The 27,245-nt window shown below is 42.3% G+C and overlaps 1 protein-coding gene across 15 annotated transcripts in view; it reads left to right on the top strand.

The window, feature by feature from the left end:
• AUTS2 (activator of transcription and developmental regulator AUTS2) overlaps nt 1-27,245 on the top strand; it is a 1,197,597-nt gene that overhangs the window by 1,110,700 nt on the left and 59,652 nt on the right. For all 15 annotated transcript variants that reach the window (XM_044993664.1, XM_044993662.1, XM_044993666.1 and 12 more), the window contains one exon: nt 5,864-5,912. In XM_044993664.1, the coding sequence (XP_044849599.1) occupies nt 5,864-5,912 (49 nt within the window). The remainder of the gene's footprint in view (nt 1-5,863; nt 5,913-27,245) is intronic.

The following is a 27,245-nucleotide window of genomic DNA, read 5'->3' on the forward strand; positions in this document are numbered from 1 at the left end:
ATGTGGCTTCTGTTTAGCCGCTGGCAGCAATACTGCACAACCGTTTAGGACTGGAAGTGTCAAATACCTTTTCCTTGTTGAAATTAATGGAGTGCTTTAGATAGTAAGGCAAAACTGGAGCTCAAGTCTGAATTGTGCCAGGATAGTAGGAGTAAGATTTCTCCATTTGCTAAAAGTATCATGGGATCTTTAACCAGCACAAGTGATCAGGGCCTTGGCTTTATAACTCCACTGCAGCAGCATGCCCAGATGTTTAGCCTTGTTCATGTGCTGTGCCTCACATGAAGTGGAAAATCAAGAGCTGGTGTGTGAGCATCTACCTGTCCCAGCAACTCTCCTCTGGTGTTTGAGCCCTGTAGTCGGAACATCCAGCTGTATTTCATATTCTCATGCATCAGATCCAGCTTCACTTATTCCAGACACATAGTCACCCAGGCACCAGCTATGCACCTGCTCCCAGTGTTGAGAAAGCTGGGACCCCTGGAAGCTGCTGCTCAGCAGCTCCAGGCTAGTACCAAGCGTTAGGTAGGTAAGTGCAGGAGTCAGGATAGTGGGGGGCAGTTGAGCAGGGGCTGTCAGGCTGCTGGGCAGTAGGACAGGTGCGTTTAACCCTGGTGGGACAGCAGGCAGGTCAGGCTGGCGCAGAGCGGGGCGAGGTCCGGCGCGGGGGCCCCGGCCGGGGCGGGCTGGCAGGCTGGCGGCGGAGCAGGGCGGGGAAGGCGGGAGGGGAGGAGCAGAGGCCGGGTGGGAAGTGCCTCTCGCAAGGCGGCGGCGTCTCTGAGTGTGGAGCGCTCCTGGCTAGACGCGGCGAGGCGGGGGCCGAGCCCGGGCGCTGGGGCGGCGCTGGGAGAGGTGCCTATGCGGCCGCTCGCCGGGAGCCCTGCGGCAGGAGCTCGGGGGGCGCTCGGGCGCCTGGGGCTCCGGATTACCGGGTGCAGAGCCGCGTGGCGGGGCCGGAGCCGGAGTCACCCCCCTGAGCCGCTGTTGCCCATGGAATTCACTTGAAGCCGGCGGCCGGAGAGCGGTCTCCGAAGAGGGGGGCCCGACTCCAAAGACTTTTAGCCAACAGACCCCCCCACCCCGCGCTGCTCCCCAGCCCAGGGAGGTGTGTGTGAGTCCGGGGTGCCGGAGCTCCTCCAAGCGCCTCCTCTCCGGGGCGCCGGTTGGAGCGCTGCCCCCCGGCTTGCTGCTGCTGCCGCCGCCGCACATGGTTTTCTTTGTCCTGCTGCCGCTGCTGCTTGATTAGCTCTCCGCGGCCGCTGCTTTCCCCGCACCCGCTCACCCCCACCCGCCCCCTCTCTCTCTCCTCCCTGGGAACCATCTTGCCGGGAGAGGGGGGCCCCGCTGCGCTCTTCACTCGCTCTCCAGCAAGGATGGCTGGCTGCGTGCTTCGGGGTCCCCGCCTGGAAGGAATTGGCCTTTGAAGGATTAGTTTGGGTGTCGCTTGGAGACTTTTTTTTTTTTAAAGCCCAGTTGGATCGGAGTTCGCTGGAGACCGGAGCACGCGCGTTCACACACACACACACGCACCAAAAATGAACTTAGGGCTGTCAGTAGCGCTTTACCCTTTGCGATCAGGTAAATGCCCCCCCCTCCCCCCCACTTTGCATCTTCCACTCTCCGCTGGAGGGTTGGACCTGGTTGAGATCTGACAGCCGGGGGGGGGGGGCGGGAGGTTGCACCGGTTCGAAGCCTGTTTTAATGGCGAAGTGTTTTGCCCGCACTTGGTGGTGTTGGGGATTTATTGCTCCCCTTCCTTTGGGTGGAGGGGGGTGTGTGGAGAGGGGGGGGATGTTCTCTGTGTGGCTAGAGTGGGGTCCTCTGTCCGCAGTCACCACCTCTGTTCCGACCCCACCCTCCCAGCAGGATGTGGGACCCTCTGGGACAGGACTCAGGGTGGCTGGACAGGTCAAGCATGTGCAATTTTAGATTCGCCCCAGTCTGGATCCTGCTCTTAACAAACGTGGGTTTTTCGCCCCCCAAAGCCGAACTGGCACAAGTTGACGGAAGGGGCGCGTGGGTCCCCTTCATATCCCCATCGCCTGGGGGATCCCTGCTTTGGGCACCCTGGGCGCGCCCGGCACGGACGCCTGTAGGTGGCAAGCGCCATGGGTGGGTGGTTTGCACTTGGGCCGGATTTGGGGCTGCTGCTCTCTAGGTCCCGACCCGGGTGGGGGGTGGGTGGGGGAGCTGTTGACAGGTCTGTGGTTCCTGGGTGTTTCGCAGCCTTATTTGTTCTAAAGCCTTTGGCTGGTTCCCTCACTGTTGACATTTGGTGGAGTTGGTGTGTGAGAGCGAGAGAAGGTGATCGGAGAAGGGGAACTGGCGGGGGGGGGAAGGTGCCCCAAGGTCTGGGGAGAAGCGCTGGGGAAGGATCGCGCCGTGGGAACGTGAGAGTGAGGGCTTGGGGCTGCAGTTCCGTTTCCACGCACCCAGCTAACGGGCTTTGCATGCAGGGGGAGAACACGGCACATGCCACTGCGGCCTGAGCTGATGCGGAGCAGCCTCGGCCCATGGATGGAACCCCCGGGGGGCGGACAGGGGCGCCGGGGGCGAAAGTATCTCGTGTAAGAGTTGGTGTCTTTGCAAGGGCTTCAAAACCAGCCTCTGTGCTGAGAAGGCGGCCAGCCTCTCTGGCTGGGCAGGACACGGTTTGGGATGGGGGTAGAAGATTATTCGTTATGTCTTTTTTTTTTTTTTGGCCCAGAGATTGCTGGCTTCTGCCATCCGTGTTGTAAAGGACCAAGCTGTGCTTGGGAACTGAAATCAGCAAAGTACAAAGAGGGCGGTTTATAATCAGCTTCAGCATCGTTTCTGGCACTCTCCAAGACAGGCTAGAGGATGGTGGTGAAAAGAAAAAAGACGTTGTACTAGCACCGTGCATGTTCTGTATACAGGCTCACCCGGGTTTCCAGAAATGTGATGACACCTCCAGGTACGGTGTCTGTCCATTAGCGACTCGGATAGGACTCGACCAGTGGAAATCATCGGGATGGTAGTGAACGAACACACATTTTCTCATGTCTCCTGGAAAGGAAAAGTCTCCAATGTCCCAGTCAGTCTCCATTTGTTAAAAAATCCAGGTCTGACAACATACTTCCTCAAATCATAAACCACTAAAGTAAAAACACTCTATCGTTTGCTGCCAATAGATTTTCATTGTCGACGTGCAAGAGATTTTAAGTAAAGAACACTTACAGGCATTGTATTTTAATGGATTTTTTGCGTTCGTATTGAAGGCTTTTTGAAAATGTTTTGGTTTTGTTAGGTATAGGTGCCACTTGATTGGGCTGATTAATAATCGTAAAGAAAGTAATAATTGTATAGGAATTAATTAATTAGTGGATCATGTTTGGTGACAATATTTTTTTTTTACTGTTAGTTGTGTACTTTGCTGTTAACCTTAATGAAGCTTCATATTTAAAAACAAAGTTCTAACTTGCTGTTCAAGCTAACCAGGTGGTTACTGACCATTTGCATCATAACACAGGCGGTGTTGATGGGTTTTTGTTTTTCTTTCTTTTCTTTTTTAAGTTGGTGCTGTCAGATTCAACAATGCAGTTAATAAGGCAAAAGAGGCATTCACTTTCCAGCAAGCTCTGTCTTTGTAAAATTGTCTTTAATTTATTGTATAGCCGTGCTAATAATCACATCCCTAATTTGGGTTGAGGTGTAAAGGTTGTTCATGCAGAATGTATTATGTACCACATTAGGTCTAACAAATGTCACAGACAGACTTTGCAGCGGTGTTTCTTGTGTTTTGCAATGGACCGGAAAAAATTGTCACCTGGATATTCTGAGCTAGGAAAAAAGTCTCTCTCCCCCCCTTTGCCCCCCCCCCCACCAAAAGATCAAGCTTTAAAAAAAATTCCCTCTTTTTTCATTGGGGGGGAGTGATTAGGAAGCACAGACATTTTCTAGGCTATTTCATTTTGAAATGCTGGAATAAAAGAATTTCAAAAGCTATAAGCAATTTTTTACAATAAAAGTAGTTCAGGCTTGATTTTTTTCAAAAGCAGGATGATTTGGGAAGAACTTGACTTTTAAGGGGAAACTGAATTTAGAAAGGCAGTTGCGGATGAAATCCAGGCTGAAAGTCTATTGTTTTTAATCAAAGAACAGGATGATTGGCACGTTTATGAAAGCAAGGAGAAATCTCCTAATTTGTTGGAATAATGTCCAACTGTTCTTTAAAAAGCATGGCTTCCTTGATCGCTTCAATTTGTACTTTATTCCCATATTTTCATTAATTTAAAGAAGAGCATCACTGAATAATAAATCCATCACTGGATAATAAATCCAGTGTTTACAAGGTATTTAATCAGAAAGAAGTATCCTAGCTTAGCTTTTAAATAATACATACAACACTAATCTGGCAAAATCCATTTACAATTGGGAGCAAATTGAGCAATTTTTAACAAATAAGAATATAAAAAAGATGCTTTAACTTGATGTTAAATTAATATATACCCGCATGTGGTGTTATATGATAATACATTTTATATAAACTGATATGTGTGTGTGTGTATATCTTTCTGTATAGATCTATATATATGCCTATACATATCAGTTTATATACAATGTATGGTGTAATATAATATATGTCTAATAAATTCATTTTGCTAGATCCAACTTCAGAAATGACCTCCTGATTTAAGTATATATGGATAATTATTTGCTTTCCAAGTACAGGATGTGTATAAGCTTTGTTCACTGAATGCAAATGGAAAACAATGCTGTATCAGAGCCAAACACCAAGAAACTAAAAATATTTTACAAATTTTGCAATCTGTATTTTCCCCATGCCCATAATAGAATATTTTGTTAATAAGCACATTTAATTGTATACAATGTCAAAAAGCCGATTATCCTGAAATATGGTTAAATTTTAATAGCTTTATTTTGTGTGTATTCTGTAAATTCAGATACGGTATAGATTTAGGCTTTATGGGGGGCGGGGGTATATAGGTATATACCCCTATATGTATACACATGCACAACAGACACATAGACTTGAACTTTTCCATTTTAGGGAAGTAAGTTGTTTGGTAAACAGAACCTTTTCAGGGATATTTTCCCTTGGCTGAGTCTTTAATATTTAGTCTTTGGAACAGAGGTACCCAGTTGTTTTAAATGACATTTAAATAAGGTTTCTGTTTTATTGATTAAAAAAATAGCCTACTGATGTGAAAATTGTAGCAATAATTAAGAAATGGGTATTTTTTCAGAAAAAGCAAAGATAAAGCTGGTATGATGGAAAAATACAAACTAGTTATCAGATTATGCAGAGTGAGTAGTGTCTAGATTATTTTGACCAAAGTGAGTCCAATGCTGAGATATTTCTGTTAAACATAAATCATGTTTTGTTTAATAAACAGCACATTATAACAAGTCAGACAAACACTGGCCTAAGTCTGAAATGCTAAAAATGAAATGATAAATACACTGGGTCTTAAAAGAAGAATTTTTTAAAAGAAAGAAACGCGCAGAACTGCAAACACATGAGACTGGAATGAGTAATTCAAAATTATGGTATCTGTCCTAAGCTGCAAAATCATTGTCAGAACACATTGGGTTGCCGTATGTATCCTAGTACAAAAATATATTTTGTGTGCAGCTAATATGTTGAATAAGGAATATTTTTTTAATTTATTAACTAGAATCTTTCCAAATAAATATCTGCACTGCAGGACAGTGAAACACAGCCAAATAGCACCATCTTATGGATGCTTTTTTCTGGAGCTGCAGCTTTCATGAGCTTTCTTGTTTTGTCAGCCTGTTTTTGGTTTTTCTAAGGTATATAAATATACATATACATATTTTAATAATATATAATGTACCTTCTTTTTCATTGGTATTTCAGGCATCTGATGCCAGCTCTGAAAAACTATTCAACACTGTTACAAATAAAGGTAAGACTGCAATCCCCATCATAAGCATATATATTTTTCTACATGCATTTCTTTTCATGGCAATTTCAATTTGAGATAAAATGTAACTTGTCGTGCAGGAATGGAGCAATCAGCTTGCTACTGCTTTTTATGTTTCCCTTGGTTTCAGACATGTTCTATATGCTTCATAATTGCTTTGCGAAAGCAATATAAAATAAAGAATTTAAATAATGCATTGCCTGCCCGGTCAGAATTAATTTAAATAACAATATTAGGGAATAGTTTATTTTACAAATGGCTTTAATTTAAGCTCATTTAAATAACGGTAACAGTTTTCAAAATGTTTTAGCATGATTGTTACTCATCAGCTACATGATAGACATGGAATTATGAATAGCCAATTTGTACTGCTGACAGTAATAACCAGCCAGCATTTAGTATTCACAGGATAATAGTAATAAACCATGGCTTGCTGTGCCGTATGCTCTCTGTAAAGTTAATAAACGATATAGAGGGCCACATTTAAATATGCAATATCCCATTCATATCTCCCAAACAGCAATATGAAGAGAGAGTGGCTAATGATTTAACAGTACATTAAAGGCGTACTTGCCTTAAATCAGTGTCAGTGGGCTTCTGTGCGGTGCTTATTTGAAGCAGCATTGTCGAAAATAATGTGGGGGCGCTTTTCTTCTTGAGGGCAGGGTGGGGAGAGAGTCTTGAATCACTAGCTGTGCCAAGGTGTATAATTCAAAGGCTTTAAATTACATAAAATCTATTTGATCTTTTCTCTCAACCTCCCTCCCCCCATAACACCTGTTTAGTGGCAGTGCGTGATAATTGCTTACTAAGAAGGTGTGTGCTTTCAGATCTAATCTCATACTGTCTTAAATTATAATTTCATTGGAGCACTGGAGCAAGGTTTGAGTAGAAAATACAGGCTTGATTAAATTGAAACTTAAGCTTTTTCTGTTGTCTCGGTGAATAATTTGGATGGTGACTTATTGTTTCTCACATAAAGCTTTTTTGGTTTGGTTGGTTGGTTGTTTTGGTTTGTCCTATTGGATCATTTTTAAATGTGAAAAATGCCACATCCTGCCAATTTCTGTACCCTTTGGTTCCATGGAGCTGCGGGGGGAGTAGCTGAGAGCATTAAGCAGCCCCTTATATTTGGGATTCCCATGCTGATACACTGCTTCTGAAATTACTTTGATGAATATTGAATTATATCTATTTTTAATTGCCTTATGGATCGCTGTTTTATGTATTAACATCCTTTTGAAGGACAATCTGAAGGGGTCGGGTTTTTTTGGTCGAAATAGCTTATCCAACTTGGCAAACTTATATTAGCTGTTCTATTTAAATTTGAATTTACTGCCATCCTTCCTCCTCCCTGGAAAAAATAGGTCACCAAAAAAAAAAAAAAGACGACTTGTGTGTTCAGGGACCCCAGACCCCCAAACTACATGTGACTGCCCTTTTATTTTGCTAATTTGCTGTAAAAAGCTTTGGAATTTGAGTAGTCCTTTCTTGGGACTGAGCCAGAATAGAATAGAAGCCAATCCAGTGAATCAACATTCCTGACTGATAGCCTGTAACTAGGCTGAAGGGATCTCTTCAATTGAAGGATGAAAAGTGATTGATGAAGACTAGGCCCCTGTTCCTCTTCCTTTCGTTTTCTTTTTAGAATCAAACACATTGCCCACATTCTTATTTTTGTTTACTTACCCAGTTTGATTTGTGGCATCTATTAGGTTGTGAATAACTATGCTTGACAAGGAGCCTTTTCTTCTGAGGTACTTTTCTTTGGTGATTTAGTTCCCTTGAAAGGATTAGGGTTTCTTTGTGTAGCCTAAAATCAACATAGGCTTTTCGAAGCTTTGCTTGGGAAACCATACCCAAATAAGCTTTTTAGTTGATGGTAGATTATTCCTTTGCCCCCTTATTTCCATCAAAATGGCATCTTTCTTTTCCCCTCCTGAGTTTCCCCTTCAAGCCATATGCTAATTCCTGTTGGCAACATGAATGACAAGGGGGAGAATCAATGCAAATCCAGGTGCTGGAAAACTAGGCTGACTGGTTTCATTTTGTTTTGGGTGGGTTTTTCCCCCCCATTATTAAAGGGAAGAGGATGGAAAAAGCATGGGGGACAGTTTTGTTTAAGGGATTAACATTCAAACTGCTAAATATCAGGAAAACAATCTAAAAAAGATCCACTGTTTAGAGATAATGTCAATAATTGCTTCTAGACAGGTGCTGGGATTCTCATTATGGGCTGTGGTTTGTTGTTAGTCTGTCCTCTGAGTGTCTGCTGGATGGATGGTTGACTAGGCTGTCAAAGAACTGTCAGTTTGATGCATTTCAAGTTCAAGTTCTCTTTTTTTGCAAAGTGGGCTGTTTGCTTTAAAGCCCACTCTTCCCCTGTTTTGTCCAGTGTTGCTTTTGCCAGAAGCAATAAAAATCAGTCTAAGAAAGGTCAAATTTGCATTTGGTAAACCGCGACGAAAATCTTCAAAGCCCCTGGCTGATTGAACAATCTGACAAGGTATGGCAAACTGACAAGCATACATCCCTGGCCTGCCTCTCAAATATCCCTCAAAGTTATCTACCTGCCACACAAATGTGGTGTGTTCTCACATTTATTGTTTTATAATTATTTGCATCAGAAACAAAAGACTGTGAAACTGATACTACAGAAAAAGTTATTTGCACAAAAGGAATGACTCCCACTGCATTTTAATTATTAATTGGTGGTGTCCTTCATTTTGGGTCTTTGTCATATACTGTGTTTCCTTTTATTATCGTGTGGTTAGTTATTGTATTACAGTAGCACCTAGAGGCCCCTGTGCTAGTCTCTGTACAGAGACACGGCAAGACACAGTCCCTGCAGCAAAAAGCTTAGGGCAAATTTTTCAAGCCACTTAAGAGGTTTAGTAATCTAAGTTCCATTGAAAGACACTGAAAATAGGACTTAAGCTCCTAGGTCCAGATCTTCAAAAGATATTTAGACCCTTCATTCGCTACTGGGGAGTTAGATGCGTAAATACTTGCTGTTAAGTAAGAGTTGCTTTTGAAAATGTTACTCACAATCTAAATAAACAAGACAGCCAAAGGGTACAAGAAAGGAAGTACCATTTTAGAAATAGGAAACAGGGGTATAAAAAGATGAAATGATTTCCTCAAAGGCATACAAGAAGTCTGTGGTAGAGCTATGGCTTGAACTCAGATCTCCTGAGTCCCAGTCCAGTGCATTAACCATACGACCTGCTTTTTCATTTGGGATTTGGCAGACTAAGAGGTATGTCCATGGTTACAGTATGCTAGTGATGTTTGGTAGGTCTCCTAGTTGATTTCAATCAGTATGTCTGAGTATAAAAATCAATTGCAGGATATCAATTGAGGTCCCTTCCAACCCTGAGATTCTATGATTCTATGATATGCCCTTAGGTCAGTGGTCATCAACCGGTCGATCGCGATGAACTGATCGATCCTAGAGGGTCTCCCAATCGATCATGATCTCCAGTGGTGTAGTGGGGCTGCCGCTAAGGCAGACTCCCTGCCTACCCTGCCCTCACGCCGCTCCCGAAAGCAGCCAGCGCAGCCCCAGGGGCGGGTGGGCGGGCGGGAAGGGGTCTCTCTCCGCGCGTTGTTCCTGCCTGCATGCACCAGCCCTGCAGCTCCCATTGACTGGGAGAGCTGTGGGGGCAGTGCTTGCAGAGAGGGGCAACGCATGGAGCCACATGCCCCCTGTCCCCCCCCCCCCCTCCCAGGGGCCTCAGGGGTGCGTTGGCCCCTTCCAGGAGTGGTGTAGGGCCAGGATAGGCAGGGAGCCTGCCTTAGCCTCGCTGTGCCCGCCGCTGAATTGGAGCCTCTGGAGCCCCAACCCCTGAGCCTGCTCCCTGAACCTGCCCCAAGCCCCACCCTGAGCCCCCTCCCAGAGCCAGCACCCCATATTCCCTCCTGCACCCCAGCACTCTGCCCCAGTCCAGGGCCCCCTCCTGCACCCAAACTCCCTTGTAAAGCTTGCACCCCTCACCCCCTCCTGCACCCCAACCCTCTGTCCCAGGCTCTGCCCAGAGCCCCCTCCCACACTGCAAACCCATCGGCACCAGCCCAGAGCCTGAACCCCCACCCAAACCCCAACCCTTGCCCCAGCCCGGTGAAAGTGAGTGAGGGTGAAGGAGAGTGAGCGACGGGATGGGGGAGGAGGGGACGGAGTGAGCGGGGCGGGGCCTCAGGGAAGGGGCAGGGTAGATCCTGGGTTGCCTTTAGATTAAAAAAGTGATCTTGGGCGTAAAAAGGTTGGAGACGACTGCCTTAGGCGTTTTTAAAGGACATATCAACTTTCCTTTGAGGTCTGAAAGCATCAACATCATTAATCCTGGCCCAGGTACTGAATGTTGTTAACCAAATTTTGTAGTGTAATTTCCCAGAATAATGAAGTTCCATTATCTTCTGATAACAGACACACTTCAAAGTCACAGTTCTGGAGCAGGCAATTTCTCCTACTGGCTCTGTATTCAGTGTATGTTAACCCCTCTCCCCAGAAAATAGCCTTTCTGGAAGGGGGAAAAAATGATTCTCAAACTGTTGAAGTTTTATTCTGTACACTGTACTGAAGTTTTCTTTGATCAGGAGCCCGGTTAGGCTGTTGCAGCTTTTTATGTTCAAATTGTTTACAGGATGTTCATGTAAACTTTATGAATCCATCTGCCTTAATGCCAAAGCCAGCTGTCAGGGAAATATTTAGTCTCTCAGCATGAAGTAGATGGATAGGTGTGGGTTACCAGTTGTCCGTGATGGCTGAAATGTGGCTCAGGGCAAGCTCTGGCTTTTTAGGTTATTCTGGAGAGAGATTGTCCTCCAGAAAAACAGGCACATGTTCTTGTTTCTTGTGTATGTCTGTTTGGTACGTCATTTCTTTAAGACCCCCTGCCACTTCTGTTTTTGCAAACAGACAGGGAAGTGAAACAGACAAATATTTCTCTTCCCTGATCCAGTTCACAGGTGTTCTTATGGTGGAAGAGAGGTGCTTCTCTCTCCAGGTGAACCAACGTCACCCCATTTGCCTTATAGAGTGTAATTGGGATTCACCACTACATTCAAAAAGCATGCACACAATCTCAACATACCTAAGTATAGCAAAAAACCACCACCAATACCCCATACTGGGCAGGCAGATAGCCCCTATCTCTGCCTTTTACCCTCTCTTCTCAGGAACCAGGAACAACCCTCCCCAACCTACTCACCCACCCACCACCTTCTCCTCCTTTTTTTGGCTGCCACCTTCAGATCTCTGTGGGTGGCGTGTGCATTCCCAGTCTACTACTCCTGTGCTATGTGTGTGGTGGCTCTGCTGCCTTTTGGAAACTAACCAGTTGCTTGGCCAGAGAAACCCAGGAATTATTGAACTGCAAGAGCAATTCCCTGCCTGGAAACATTTTCTTTGTGCTTCTGAAAAGGGCTCACTCCCTAAATGGGACTGTGACCAAGGCATGTCGCCAAAGGAGAGTTTGTAAATTGAGTCTGGGCTTTGGGTCACAAAGGAGTCCTAATGCAGAATTAGAAGGTGAATTCATCTGGCAGGCCATATCCAGGATATTAAATGTTGCCATCCCGTCCATGAGAGGCTAGGCTGAAAATCACAAACCATTTGATGAGGTTTGCTGTTTTGAAGACCCTACGTTTCTTCTAATGAGGCAGTGCTGCCAACTGGACTAGGAGAAAAACTGCTTTGTTTCAGTGTAACTTCAGAGTTTAAAAAAAGTGTGTGTGGGGGAGTCTGTTTTGGGTTTGCCTTTTGCTCTAATTTCTAGAAAAGAGAGTTAGTTATTTTGTATTCTGAAGGCTTTATCTGAACACGAAGCTTGGTGTGTTGTGTTGCATCTGTACGGTTCAGATCCATCAGCATTAATACATTTTGCACTTCTGAATGCAAGATGCATTGGCACAGCCAGCTGTTTACATGGTGAATTGTTCTGGCGCCCTTAGTGAAGGAGCATAGGTCCCCCTCTACACCTGCATGCCATCCTCCCTCCTATGCTCAAATCACAGCCACCGCCTCCTCTGTACACGTTCACTCTATCCTCTCCCCATGCACAATTACACTGTGCCCTTTCCCCACAGCTAAAGTTCTAGAGGAGAGTTCTCCAGGGCAGGAGAGTGAGCTAGGGCGGCCAATTGTGGAAGAGAGAGTAGCTATAATTAGCTATAATTTCTCAAATTAAGCTTTAAAAATACAATAGAAGTAACTGTGAGCAATTCTCTTTTTTTATTGGCGTGCCTAAAATTATTATTTGCAAATGTAATTTGAAGAGGCCGTGCCCATTTTTACTTACAGCATAATAAAACTATCAGCTACTCCTTTTCTCTGAATTTCTGATCCTGTTCTTTTAAGAATTTATTTGAAACTGTTGATTTTAGCAAAGTCAAACTAATCCGGTATCAGTGAGCAAAACGGCAATATTTACTAAAGCATAATTTTATCTATTCTGGCTCCAGTATTTATTTTGTAGATTAAGCTCTGTTTGATTTTCTCAGAAAGACTTATCAACACTGCAGTGCAAAATAACAGAGACCACAAAAATCAAGTCAAAATAAGATTGAAAAATTCTTTGGGATAGAGTGTTTTGATTACAAAGTTTCTAGATTAGTGAAGTCCAACTTGGACTCTGACATAAAATTTCATAAAGGGCCGTCGACCTCCTGTATCTAGACTATTGTTAGTCACTCCACTGTAATAAACCGTTGTTTTCTCGGAAAATGTATGTTTATTTAACTAGGTCTCTTTGCTTCACAATCTGGATTCTATTCAGTCAGTTACCACTCCAATTAACTAACAATTATTTAACATTAACAGTAATTACAGACGCCAGTTAAGCGCCTACAGATGTCAACTGTTAGCTTTGTACCTAATCACTCAATGAAATGGAGAAAGTTCAACAAACATCAATTAGGCAAGCAATTAGTATGAGTTAGGAAAGAGCATGTTATCATGTGTGAGCTGATTCAATTTATTTTATTTTGTCAGTAAAACACACACAGAGAGAGACAAGCAGCAATAAATTATTGAGATTAGATAAAGCTTTGTATTGTTTTGTTGTTTACCCAAGATTTTTCCCCCTCCTCTTTTATTTTCCTTATGTAAGTTAAATATACTTTACCATGCATTTGTTATCTTAACAAATATATTTCATTTCAATGGGAAAAGCACAACAATGTTCTTTTAAGACTGCAGACTAGGGACTATGGGCCCAGATCCTCAAACGTATTTAGGCTCCTAACTAGTATTGAAATCAGTGGAAGTTAAGAGGCTAAATACCTTTGAAAACCAGGGCATATGAGCCTGATTCTCTTCTCTTTCATCAGTTTTACACCCGCATAGCTGTCAACCTCAGTGAAGTTACGCCTCTTTTACACACTAGAGGAGAATTAGGGAACATATATGGCTGCAGTGCATATGTGATTTAAGAAAATACTGAACAATATTAATTGATTTCCCCCACTGTATTTCCTTTAAATGTATTTATATTTTAAATGCTAGTATGTGATTAAATCAAAATAACCTGGACCCACCCAACAATCTGCTGTGTAGATGTGTCTGTGCTTCTTTTGCCAACTCTTGAGACTTGGGCCCCTGCACGCCAATGGAAGGCCACTCTCTTTGGTAGCCCAGGCTTCTCCTCCTGCTAGATATGCAATTGATCAGCTGTTTGTCAGAGGCGAGATGGGTGAGGTAAAATCTTTTACTGGACAAGCTTCGGTTGGTGAAAGAGACACGCTTTCAAGCCTCCACAGGGCTCTTCTTCATCTGCCTTGTCTCTCTCATGTCCTGGGACCAATACAGCTACAAACAGCTATTTGTTACTGATTAAGGAGTAACACCTCCTCTAACTGCACTGCACAGTCGGCCTCCATGCTGCAGATTTACCCTGTGTCCTGCTCAAAAGTACTGATTAGGAATGGACCCTAAATTAGCTTTATCTTTATAGTTTAGCTTGCATCTAATGACCAGCCTGACTCATTACTTAACAGCCTAATTTAATGTTTTTTATCAAGTACTTGATAAACGGTCTTTTGTCCGATAAGGATGTATTCCAGGACTTTCTCCTCTTGAGAAACACTTATTGTCCTAATATGTTATACTTTTTTTATGCCGAACACATGAAGTACAGGCGAGTCTCATCTTATGCGCATTTAACACACGCGAATTCAGCTTTGCGCGGTCGGCAAAAACAAAAATTAAAAAAATAGGAGAAAAATAACAATTTAAATACTGTACCTGTAGTGCAAGTGATTCCACCCGCCATTACACTCAATGTAATTTTGACTATATGTGATTTTCGCTTTACGCGCTGACAGCGGAATGTAACCCCAGCGTAAGATGAGACTCACCTGTATACTGTAAACCTAGCCATATGAATGAATCTAACCTTCCTTCTGAGTGGACTCTATGGATTGTAATATCCCTCCTAACTTAAAGCCTGATTTTGAGGCCATTACTGGTGTTGTTTTGTATTAAACTACCACCAGTTAAACAAAAAATAGATCCAGCATCAAACTGGCCTACAGCTATAATGCAAAGTTTTGCAGCCCTGCGTGAAAATACACATTTAATGTCAGCAGATTTAGTGAGCAGTTATAAATACCTTCACAAGTTGTTCCAATAACCAAAGCAAATTGGCTTTTTATTTCAGTTGTCAACTGTACTCCTGAACAGAAATGCTCTTTAGCCTTGTCACGGCACCAGCATATTTGTAATATGATTTTCATGTAAAATAATCCCGTAGAGCATGACGATACATATTCATTCAGGCTGCCCACGGGGTTATTCATGTTAGCATGTCCCAAAGTGTGGGAAAAGGAGTGAAGGTAGCAAAGACATATCTCCCTATTGCTCTCCAGCATGTATGTCTACACTAGGAATGCTTTACTGGTATAGGAATGCTGATACACTGTACCGGCAAAGTGTTCCCAGTATGGACACAGCTATACTGATTAACCCACCCCCCCCAATGAGCTATATCAGTAAAAGCATAGTTTTGCCAATATAACTGCATCTACACAAAGGCTACTGCTGCTATAGCTATATCGGTCAGGGATCACACCTCTTCTCACCCTGATCAACACAGCTATTCTGGCAGAAGTCTGTAGTGCAGACCAGACCAGAGTTTCAGGGCTTGTCTAAGCTGTGTATTATGCTGCACTAGAGGTGTAAATTGTAGTGCTCACTAAGTGGCCCATGTGGATCCTGCTAACATGCACTGAAGGTTCTTAATGCACATTAACATAGTACTGTTTGAAACAGTACCACATTAACATGTACTAGTGAATTTTTAGTGCACGCCAGCGGGGTCCGCACAGACAGTGAGTGACACCCTACTGCTCACAAGAATTTACTCCCCTCTAGTGTGGACTAATGCACATTGTAGATAAGTCCTCAGCTTTTGTTTGAAGAGAGAGGGGGGAAAGAAATAAGTCTCTAGATATTATGGTTGTGAAGAAACCCTTAAATGTGACCCCCGTGTAACTGAAGCAACAATAAGTGTGTGAAGAGCCTGAAACAAAGGCTCTGAGGTGTGAACAGCTCTATTTATTTCAATGGGAGCTAACTCAGATACCAGTGATATCTTAAATGTCAAAATTGTTAACTATTTCACTGCTCATCAAGGCATGTAAGAAATGAGAGAAAGTTCATATTATAAAGACCTATACTACCATGTCCTAAAGTATGCAGGGGATTGAAGGATTAAGTCCTTATTAAATATAGCTGAGCAAATGCTCCGTAATTTGTCCTTATTTAGGCCCCAGTTCCGCAAGATATTTCAGTACATGCTTAATTTTAAGCGTCTGTTAACGTTAAGCATCTACATTAGTGCTTTGATGGATTAGAGTCAAATCTTGAGAGGTGCTGAACACTTTCATCCTCTCATGAATCTCTCATTATTTAGTGAGATTGCACCTGAGTAACCAAAGGCAGAACTTGACTCAGGCCTGATCTACATCTAAAACTTAGACCTACCTAGCTGCATCGCTCAGGGCTAAGAAATTTCACACCCTGTGTGACGTAGTTAGGTCGAGCTAGCTGTCACTCTAGATGCTGCTAGGTGAACGGAAGAATTCTTCCACCGACCTAGCTACCATTTCATGGAATGGTGGATTACCTACCTTGATAGAAAAACCCCTTCCTTCCATATAGGAAGTATCTACACTACAGTGCGACAGCTGCAGTGCTGTTGCAGCCACTGTAGCATAGATATATCCTCAATATCAGGCTCTATGTGAAATATATTTGCTGGAACAAACTGTTTTCTAAGCTAGATTTAACTAGTAACACTCTGCATGTTTGTCAGGAGAACACAGAGGAATGCATCAAGTGGTGAGTGATTGTGTTTGTGAAAGGGGTGTTGTACACGGCTCAACAAGCTGTTTAAATGGCTAGTGTAAACTTATACTTAACAGATAACAAATAAATTGCTTTAAGGTCCATTTTGAACAGTAAATGGCCTTGAGTTGTATGTGCTAATAGACTGATGCAATAGATGGTTGTCCTTAGGTTTTTTTCCGTCTACAGTCATCTGAAAAATAGTTTTTTCCCCAATCATTTCTTTCTTTCTTAAAGATTAAGACCTAGAATTTTAAGCATCAGCTAGCTTTTTGGACGTGTCCCTTTTTGCACGACCAACTTCAGGCCTCATTTTCAAAGGTGTTGAGCAGCCAGGGCTCCCATTGATTTTAGCTGTAGCACTCCCATTGCGGAAGCGTGGGGGCTCAGCACCTCTGCTAGGGTGACCAGATGTCCCAATTTTGGGGTCTTTTTCTTATATAGGCTCCTATGACCCCCCACCTCCTGTCCTGATTTTTCACGCTTGCTGTCTGGTCACCCTAACCTCTGCAAATCAGGCCAGTAGGTGTCTCAAGTTGACGATGATAGTAATAGAGACACTTCAATAAAATTAGTGGATACTTTTGAAAATTTGAGCGTAGATACTTGGTGATGAGTGGCTCAGAATAGAAAATGTCTGTTGCACATGAAGTTGCATTCTAAGAAACACATCTACCTCAAATTAGTAATGAAAAGGCAACGTTTAATTTAATTGATTTATTTGTATTAAGTCAATCATGCAAACATTTCAACTTCATTGTTTAAAAAGAAACAAGATTTTAAAACTAATTTGGTGGTTCAAAACACTAGTTTTACCTTTGCTTGCTGTTTCATAATTTGCTTGTTCAGACAGTCATGCTGCCCTCAAATCTCACTGGGTTTTCTACCACAAAGGGAGTATAATTGCAGCGTTTGAGTCCGCTATTGTTTGTAATAAGACATTCCAGGATTGGGTAATATTAAACAGCACTATAGCACCTTTGTATACGATAATGACAGAAAATCTTTCTTTGTTCCTGATGTATTATTTCATAGTTGTTGACTTGTTGATATGGATGATTGTGCAACAGTATGTGTGTTCGGGTTTTGCTAGTGCATTAGAGAATGGGAGACAAACTATACTAGTAGTGCAATATGTTAATTGAAATCTTGTTTCACTAATTTGGGCTAGTTAGAACCTTGAGAAGCAGAGCTGTTTCTTCCCAGTGGGAGCCCCTGAAAAGAATTGTGACTCAGGAAGTTGCTTTTGGGAGATGGAGCTCAAATACTATGGTGATGGGCAGCAGTAAAAAACCCTAAGATAGATGGGAAGGATAGGAAGACGAATAAGTTACTGCAGCCTTTGAAAGGGTGATGCTAAGTTCTTCCCATCACATCTGGCCATGGAGTAATGGGGTGTGTGCAGCCAGAGCCCTGCCTCCTCCTTATCTCCTCCTTGCCCACTGACTCGGATGGGGAAGTATCTAGACAGCAGGGGCTGTGTTCTGTACCATATCCAAAATCTGGGTATGTCTTGCTTGGCAAGTTGGCTGATTGGGGGGCAGGAACTATTGCGTACAGTGATGATTCTCAGAGTAACCAGGACTGAAAGTCACCTTCTTACACCCCTGCCTCCAGTGTGAGGGAGTCTTGCTTGTGCTTCACTGGGTGTCAGCGCGCTGACGCCATCAGCCTGTTAGCCACCCACGCGCTCTCCTTTGGGCTATGCCAGCCCTTACTTTGCCTTGCAGGTTAACAAGTTCTGCTGAAGCATTCTCGTGTAGTGTCGATTGCCAGAAGGGTGAACAGTCCTTAGAGTGCACAAGTTTACATGTGAGCTGCTGCACTGATGAACCCATACAGGTAGCATGTGACCTTACCCATTCCGGCTCATCTGTAAAATGAACACTTCATCGGTGGAGAAGGGCCTGCTCCATAGATCATTGACGTTAACAGAAAGATTCCCATTGACTTCAATGAGCTGTGAATCAGCCCCTAAGTTGAGTTTTTTTTTCTGCTGGTGGAGGAGGATATAATTGAGTGCCAAATTACATAAAAGAAATTCAGATGTCTGAGAAGTCTTATTTCTTTGCTGAGAGGCTTCCTTCCGTAGATTGTAAGCTTTTGTGGGCCAGGGCAGGGACAGTCATTTTGTTCTGTCTTTGTTCAGTGCCTAGCACAATGGGATCCTGGGTCTATACTATTAAATGCTATTAATTCTTTGGCAAGCTGTTATAGTTGCCTGAAAAGGCTGGTGCTACCGAGCCTGGCCTCTGCCTCAGATCTCTTCTGCTGTACATGCTTTTGGGGTAATATAAATTCAAGTTTCTCCTGTATGTAAGACATGAGGGCCTTGTTTTGAATATGTAGCTGCTTACTTCAGGATTTTGGCATTTTAAAAGTTAAGATGGTTTTCTTTGCCTTCACATATTCTCCCAGGTATCTTATCTTATTCTGATAACCTAACTGCTACCCAGTCTTTCAACAGCACATCCTCTTAGCCTCTAGCTGAGGAGATGGGTATTCACCTGAAGGCCTCATTATGCTTTGCCAGCACATTGGGGGCCAAAAATAACTTGACAACACCTGCTTGACACCAAGGACTTTAAATGACAAACAAATAATTGGGTGAAACAAACCCTAAGCACAGTGCAGCTGACACGGGACGCTGTGTGCAGAGTCCTCGACAGTAACAGTCACAGTTCTGACTGGTTCATGTCAGAGCAAATCTTTGAGCAGCAGATAGGGATGACACACAAGAATGACAGCTTTGGAAATAGCATGCTAGTTATTGCAGCAGGTAGGCCTCTTATGTGGCCTATGACAAGTTGCTGTCATTTTCATACAGGTGAATGGCTGACATCCTGCAACAGAGGTGGAACAATAGCATTTTTAAAAATAAATAATTAAAATCAGAAATGTGTTGTCCTCTAGGAAGGCTTATGTCCAGGGCAGGAAATTTCTCAGCTCTCTTTCTTTTTAAAATCTATTTAAAGTTGAGTGGTGTGAAGGCTGTATATGTTTAAATATCCGATTGCTCAGTAAAAAATCACTAATAGTAGTTATTAGGGCTGTGGTGTTTGAAACAAAAGCGATGTGTTGTTTTGTTTCCAAGGGTGCAAGTGCATATTTGACAGTGTATTCTCTCACAGAGAAAACTAAATACAGAAACAGGCACTAGTGCAACGTTAAGGTTGTGGTAATCAAGCGCTTAAAAAGTTAGGAAATCCCCCAAATTGAAGGTTTCTTCACCGTAGCATTAACTCTGGCGCATTGTTCTTGTTCATCAAAGGTCATTGAAGTCAATAGAAAGACTTCCATTGACTTCAGCGGAATCTGGATCAGGCTCCATGTTGTGCATACGAAGTAGTTTCAATTCCTGTTTTCTTTGTTAAAGGTCGACCTATGCGCATGTACACAGGGAACAGCACTGATCCCTGCTGCCTGAACACAAAATAAAAGGATATGTGAGTGCTGCTAGCAGTGTCAGGCAATCTGACGGGGTAGCACCATGGCCCCATATCCCCTTTTGCCCCCACATGTGCAGAGAATCCAGTGCAGGAGGAAGTGTGTGATACATCTCCAAAAGTAAGATGCTGGAGTCACTTATCAGCAGAGCCATGGAATCATCCTCTTGGTCAGCCTTCTCCATGGTCAGAATAGCTATAGAAACTGGCAGTAGCACAGAATACATCCTCGCCTAGGGCAGCACACCTGCACCTGGTAAAGGCATGATAGAAACCTTCATATATTGCTGTTTATGGGCCCAATTGTGCAGATCTTACTCAATGGGATTTTTTTCTGAATTCACTGGAATTTTGACAGAGTAAGGAACAGGATCTGACCCCATGCAATTTTCTCTATGCAGTAAAATACACTGGATCTGTAACAATGGCAACTATAACTGTTGGAATTTCTTGACCTTTGTTTGATTTCTCAATGTTAATGTTACATTTTGCATTTGTGTGTGTGTATTCACATTTTTAAACTACAGAAATACACACTCTGTATGCATACACGTATATTGACAGTGTATTAAAGAAGTAATTATACATTCTGTGCTAACAGCATTTTTTGCCCTTTATAGGGGTAGCCAGTACTAAGCGCTGGGAGGGGCACCATGCAGTGTTGCAAATAGTTCTGAAAGATACACAGACAAAAATTGTTTATTTACACAAGTGTACAGCAGTGCACTCATGACTTCTTTTTCTGCAATGTTTTGTGGTTCTTCAATATTTTACAGCTCTCAGTAAAAAGTGCAAAGGCAAATTCAAGAGAGTAAGTAAATGAACTTCGGGGACTGGACGAGGTGACCTATTGAGGTTCCTTCCAGTCTGACTCTTCTGTTATTCTGTGAAAGCTCAGAAAAAACGGGAGTCTAATTTTTAAATGAAGGTTTGGGTTGGTAGTTAACTTGTGATCATACTAGTTTTCTTCTTTCTAATAAACATGCACAGGTAAAGAAACATTAGCACATGTCAGAAATATCTGCTGCATATTCTTTACGTTGACTTCTCAGGAGAAAAGTAAATAGAAGTTAATAGTTCTCCCCCCTTCTGCCTGCCCTTCCTCTCTCTCCTCCCCCCTCCCCCGGCCCCGTAAATCAGTTTATCAGTATATGTTCATTTTCCCGCTGCAACTTAAACTCTGTCCCATATAGACAGAGAGTTAATATATTGTATTAGGCTATTATTTTCATATATAATAAACATGCAGATAACTTGCTCTGACAGGCAAAAGGTAAATGATTCCAACAAATCATACAGTTTAAATTAAAAAAAAAAAAAAAGGAGGGGAAAGAAATAGAAGGAACTTGCTTAAACCCTCTTTACCAAGAGGAAGAACAGAAGGTGTATGCGTCCACATATACTTTTTGACACTTTGTGTTTGGTTTTTCTATTCACTGCAGGAACACTTGGCCTACAGGCAAAGGTATCAAAAACTATTTCATGGTGTAACATGCCACTCCCTGCCCTTTAAACAGAAACTCTACTCACTTAAGTCATTTTATTCAATAACACACATTGTGCTACATGCATAACAAACACTACAGGGTAATGATTCATTATTGACACACTATCAGGTCAAACTCTGCTTAGTTTTAGCCACAAACAGCCACCAGCTCCTAGCAGTTTAAACTTAGGGCACGTCTTCGCTGGCAACGTGCTTTAACATGGCTTGTGTAATCGCAGCATTCCTAGTACTCTAAAACCCCACTACCATGAGGGGTGTAGCTACCAGTGCTGGGAGCACGGCTCCCAGTGCTGGTGCACTGGCTACACTGGTACTTTATAGCGCTGAAACTTGGTGTTCGGGGCAATATGTTATATAATTACCTACTATCATAATTCTGATTTACCTAAAAGATATGCTTCACTTACATAACTTGAGCTTTTTCCTTTTTTACCTTTAATAAAATACAGTTTTTAAGTCATATGTGTGTGAGCTTGTTTGTGTATGTTTTCAATAAAGCTCGGGGAGGATAGCTCCGTGGTTTGAGCGTGGGCCTGCTAAATGCACAGTTGTGAGTTCAATCCTTGAGGGGACCATTTAGGGATCTGGGGCAAAAATCTCTCTGGGGCTTGGTCCTGCTGTGAGCCGGGGGTTGGACTAGATGACCTCCTAAGATCCCTTCCAACCCTGATATTCTGTGACATGCCATCTTGCCGAAAAATGAACAAACTCCAGAGGCTATTTATGCAGCTCCAGAGTTGTTCATTAGCTATATTTTTTATCTTATCATATTTGTTCAAACCTGTAGTGCAAAACTTGTAATTTTGTTTGCTAACACATGGAAAGCTCAGAAGATTAAGAACCTGATCCAAAACCCTTTGAAGTCAATGGGAATAATGAGATCATTACGTAAGGAAGTAGCACATGTTCTACCCAGTCCTTTAGAGAGTTGTTTTTCCCCATCTAGTCCTCTCCTCCCACTTTGACAATAAACATCCTAGCGACAGTGCATTAGTTCTACTTTCTGTTCATAGACATACCTTTTCCAGAGACTGGAGATTTGGCCTCTGTTAATGCTCACACTACTGTAGAATTCAAGAGAGCAGTCTTAAAAAAATCTCATAATTATTCCTGCCAGTTCTGCAGCTGACGCTTTGTGAGAGCTACCGTTAATATTTATCAGTGGAGTGTTCGTACAGTACCATGAATAATACATATTGAATATTTCCACAGTCATCTTGCTGGATATATCCTGAAAAAGACATTTTCAGGGTGTACAGGTCCAGTATTTTGATTTTTGAACATTTCTAGTTAATAGGGTTGTGCACATCAATATTATAGATTTGCAAGCGTGCCCTTCTAAAGCAATTGAAGCAAAGGACCACTGGAGGCAAATACAGCCCTAATTTTTCATACAGTAAGATGGACGTGGCCCCTATGTTGCAATGGGATACAAACATACAAAAATAACTTGTTACACTTATCTGCTGAAGCCAGAGAGAAGATTTTTGGTTTGCAAAAATGATTTTTGTGGAGACATGCTCCAGATTGTTAAATGGCTCTGGAGCTGGCAAATTCTGCTTAAGGCAGAGTCTTTTCATTAAAAAGGGATTTAACTAATTAGACCTGGCTGTCAACTGACAGGTTAATTGATAAGGGTAGTGGGGCCCACTAACCTGGAGGTGAGATTATACTATGACTTTAAATCTTTATAGTCCCTGATAAAACTTAGCCTTTCATTGGTATGTCACAAAGTTATGCTGGCTCTTTTACAAGACTTCGTCTCTGGAACAATTTGCAACAAGTCCTTCACGTTTCAAAGCTGCAGTTCTTTTTAATCATTTTAAAAATTAAGGATCTGATCCTGCAGATCTTTACTCATGTGAGCAGACCCATAGACTACTTACTCATTCATAGGATTGGACCCTGAAATACTTTAGTTTGGGCTGTCAAATACTTTAGAACCCAAAGGCAAATATATATGATTTTAATGGCAATTTATTTGTTTTAACAGTTTAAATGAGTAATCAAGTAGTAATCAAGTGGATTTTGCTTGTAGAACCTCTCCTTACACAGAATTCCTTCTTAAAACGATAAGGTTGAAGTTGGAGAAACGTTTATTGATTAGTAAGAATGGAGCTTTTGAGCATACTCGATGTACAGAGCCAGGTTGGATGAGGATTTAGGCTTACAGACAGACTTGCTCGTAGATGGGGTGTACTTTCTGAATATATATGGTGAGCATGAATGACAAGCAGGATTGACTCTGAATGCTGCGGTACATCCAAGTGGAAACCATGTTTCCTGTAAGGTAGCAAGGAACTAATGAAAAGACACAGCAATCATAGAATATCAGGGCTGGAAGGGACCTCAGGAGGTCATCTAGTCCAACCCCCTGCTCAAAGCAGGACCAATCCCCAGACTAATTTTTGCCCCAGATCCCTAAATGGCCCCCTCAAGGATTGAACTCACAACCCAGGGTTTAGCAGGCTAATGCTCGGGGTCTGTAGAAATCAAAGTAACTGCAAAACTGCCTTAAACAAAGTGATTAAAAGCAGGTGAAATTGAACATTAACGCTGCTAGTCTGTCTTTAGGACTGTGTCTACACTACTCAGCTTTTAGCGACATGGCCGTGCAGCTACAACCGTAGCTGCTCTCTCCTGCCGACAAAAACTTCCTCCCCCAACAAGTGGCGGTAGCGTTGTCGGCAGGAGAGCACCTGGCGTCGACAAAACTTTTGAGGTGTGTGTGTTTTTTTAACACCTCTGAATGAGAAAAGTTTTGTCTTTCACTTGCCAGTGTAGACAGACTCTGCCTTTTGTGCCCAAGGTCTGACAGTGAGAATTTCATGTGTCCTCTCCTGCCTAGGCACAACAAGGTGAATAAAAGTTGGACTAGCAACCTTAACTGTGGACTCCCTTGCAGTAGGTGAAGTGTGTAGCCACAGGCCAAAGGAGTGTGCCAATGGCTCAGTATGCTGAAAGAATCAAAGGAATGGGAAGCGCTGCTGACTGGGAGCGTCTGTTTTGGTTTCATTGCTGTAAGATTCTGAATATGTTTTAACCTAACTTTTTATGTATAGTCTTAAAGAAAAAAACGAATGGAAAGGGACAAATTTTGTTCTCATGTGCACGTGAGTAGCTGAGAGCAGAATGTAGCACATAAAATTTCAAGGATAGATTTGGCTCAAAGCGTAGTTACAAAAGAACCCTCCTATGGATGTATAAAAAAGGATTATTTTCATTGGTATCCTGAGGTCTGAGTGCAAGTTGATGAGACATGTCAGTTACAATCCCCACTCTTTGATAGAATTAAATCCATGAGTCCTGGTGGATTGAATGTACCATTAAAATCAACACTGTAACAGTGTTAAAAAAATCCTACCATAAAGTCTAAAACTGCATCTCTTTTTTTCTTATTGTGCTTCATCTAAATGACTGAATAAATATCCATTTTTCAAAAAGGAAAAAAAATGCATTCAGATTTCTAATGTCCATGCCAAGTTGCATCCTGATTTGAATTACAATGGGCAAATTATAATCTTTTGAGACAAGGAAGGGATTATGGAAACTACAACTGACCCTTCCTGGCAGGCATGGCTAAAATGAAACTAAACTTGGCAAATGATTTACACTTACATCAGGCAAGAGTTATTCCTCCAGGCTGTAGTTGAAATGCATTGATTTAGGATTGTGAGGAAGGCTTGCAATGTGCTCAGATGGCCTGAGGTTGAAGAGAGGTCTGTCTCAAGTACTATCAGTCTTTTACATACGACAAGCTATAAGCATCCTCCCATCCCATGTGTTTTTAAAAAAAAAATAGAGTGAGAGAAATCTAATGGAGAGTTTACTTTTTTGGTGGTGTTATATTTGTAAATCCGTTAAACAAATAATGGGTTTAGTGTAGGATCACCAGATAGCAAGTGTGAAAAACTGGGACATGTGATGGGGGGGGGGTTAATAGAAGCCTATATAAGAAAAAGACCCAAAAATCGGGACTCTCCCTATAAAATTGGGACGTTTGGTCACCCTAGATTAGTGGGTGTAACCGCAATACTACGATTTGAAAATGTGCCTATGAGAATTTTGGTAACACCTGTATTTTTGTTGTTTCCTTTCCGTGAGAATATTCTTTTAGTGCACTCTTCTGTGTTCTGGGTTCATTTAGATTTATTTCATGCCATTTTGACTTGTTTACATGCTATGGATAAGAGATCACCATAGTTGTAGTAGAGTAGCATCCAGTCTCTGGGTTCCTTAGCCTCTTACTTAAATTTAGAGCAATTTAAATAAATGTTTTTGACATCTGGCATGGGTATTTAACAGATGTATGTATTTACAAATTTCAGTGGTTATATAGGCTTTGTCAAAGACAGAGAGATTTCAATAATTAGTGTGTGTTTCAGATGGGGTTGTTATGCATTTTGTCTATTTTTTGTATTTGGTTGACACTTAGTGAACCGGAGGCTGTGTCTGCACTGCAGAGCAATAGGGTTTGAACCCTGGGTCACGGCTTGACTTGGGCTCTGACCCTTCAGCCCCTCAGGGCCCTACGACTCTAGGTCTGAGCCTGAATCTGAGAGATTTGTGTGTAGATGGAACCAGGGTCTAGTCTGAGTCTGAGTTTGCACTTCAGTGTAGACATGACTCAGCCACAGAGAGCAACTACAGTACCTCATGGGAGATACAGTATGTCTGGGACGCAGGCGTTCATAGGGGAGAATGGAGGCATGAGGGACCTGAATTAAAAATCCCACGAGGCACTGCTCAGGTGGATGCAGAGATGAGTATCAACCTGACCCAAAACAAAAAGTTTCATGTCAAATTCCTCTGAAATTAAATTTTTCCCTTGGAAAATTTTAAGATCGAGGAAACCTTTAGTTACTCCATGGTCTTAAATGTGGTTATACGTATGTTTTGTTCAAAAATTTTCAACCAGCTCTAGTCAGAGCTCTTTGTCAGTGCCAAAGTAAACACAAGATGGTCGTAGAGTTTCCCTCATTCTCTCTCGTTATCCCTTATGCTGTTTATTATGTCCACTGGTTACATCTTGTCTTAATTAGATAGTCTCTGCCCAAAATAGCATACAATCTTGTGCTCTGTGTTTGGAAGCTGATTTTAAAAAGTGGCAAACGTGTTTGTTAAAAATGTCAGCCACGTATGGCTGTTTTTGTGAAAACATCCAACTTTTCAGAATTTTCTGTCCAGCTGTACAGTGCCTAAAACAATAATTTCTTGATTCTTGTTTGAGGACTCGAGGCTCTACTGTAATATACATAACACCAATATTTACATAGAAAAGTGGATATGTCACTCGGTGAATAGAACAGACAGCATCTTACTAGGGTTCTATTAAGCAAGCAACTACTAACGAGCAGCCCTAGAAAATCTAAAATTCATGTTTCCCCATTTAGAATTTCTGTCTTTTAAAGTCAGTTCTCTGTGGTTACTGATACTCCATTTGCCCTAAATTTGTGTGAATTAACTACTGCAGTGAAATAATCCACTGACACAGGCAGAACCTTCCTCTGCAAATCCAAGTGCTGCAAAAATCTAGTCAAGAGCAGATAAAAATGTAATAAAAAAACCCAGTGAGCTAGAGTACCTGCTCAGCTTGTTGCTGTTTGAGCAGTCCCAAAATGCTTTAATCTCCCTGCTTAAGCATCATGGTGTCAAGTCAGAAAAATTTAACAAACACAGTAGCAACTTACCAGACTCTTTGTGACCTGTGGACAGTGGAACTTATTCTTTTGAGAAACAGGTGCAAAGGGTAACAGGCTGGATTACCTTTCTTGTTTTAAAACACATAAATGCCTACATCTGTCTCTTAGCTCTTGGTCTAATATTTTTTTCTATTGTGGCTCAATTGATTTCTTTTCCTGACTTCCTGCACAAAAATCATGATACAGGTACAATAGAATATGGGAGAAGAGTGTGGTTAGTAATTTTTCTTTAATGGGATCCTGCCCCCCCTCCCCCACAAGAACTGTATACGTAAACTTATATTGGACATGAAATGATGTTGAAGCTTTCAAAGC

This window comes from Mauremys mutica, chromosome 19 (genome assembly GCF_020497125.1).
Source record: "Mauremys mutica isolate MM-2020 ecotype Southern chromosome 19, ASM2049712v1, whole genome shotgun sequence".
NCBI classification, from domain to species: Eukaryota; Metazoa; Chordata; order Testudines; family Geoemydidae; genus Mauremys; species Mauremys mutica.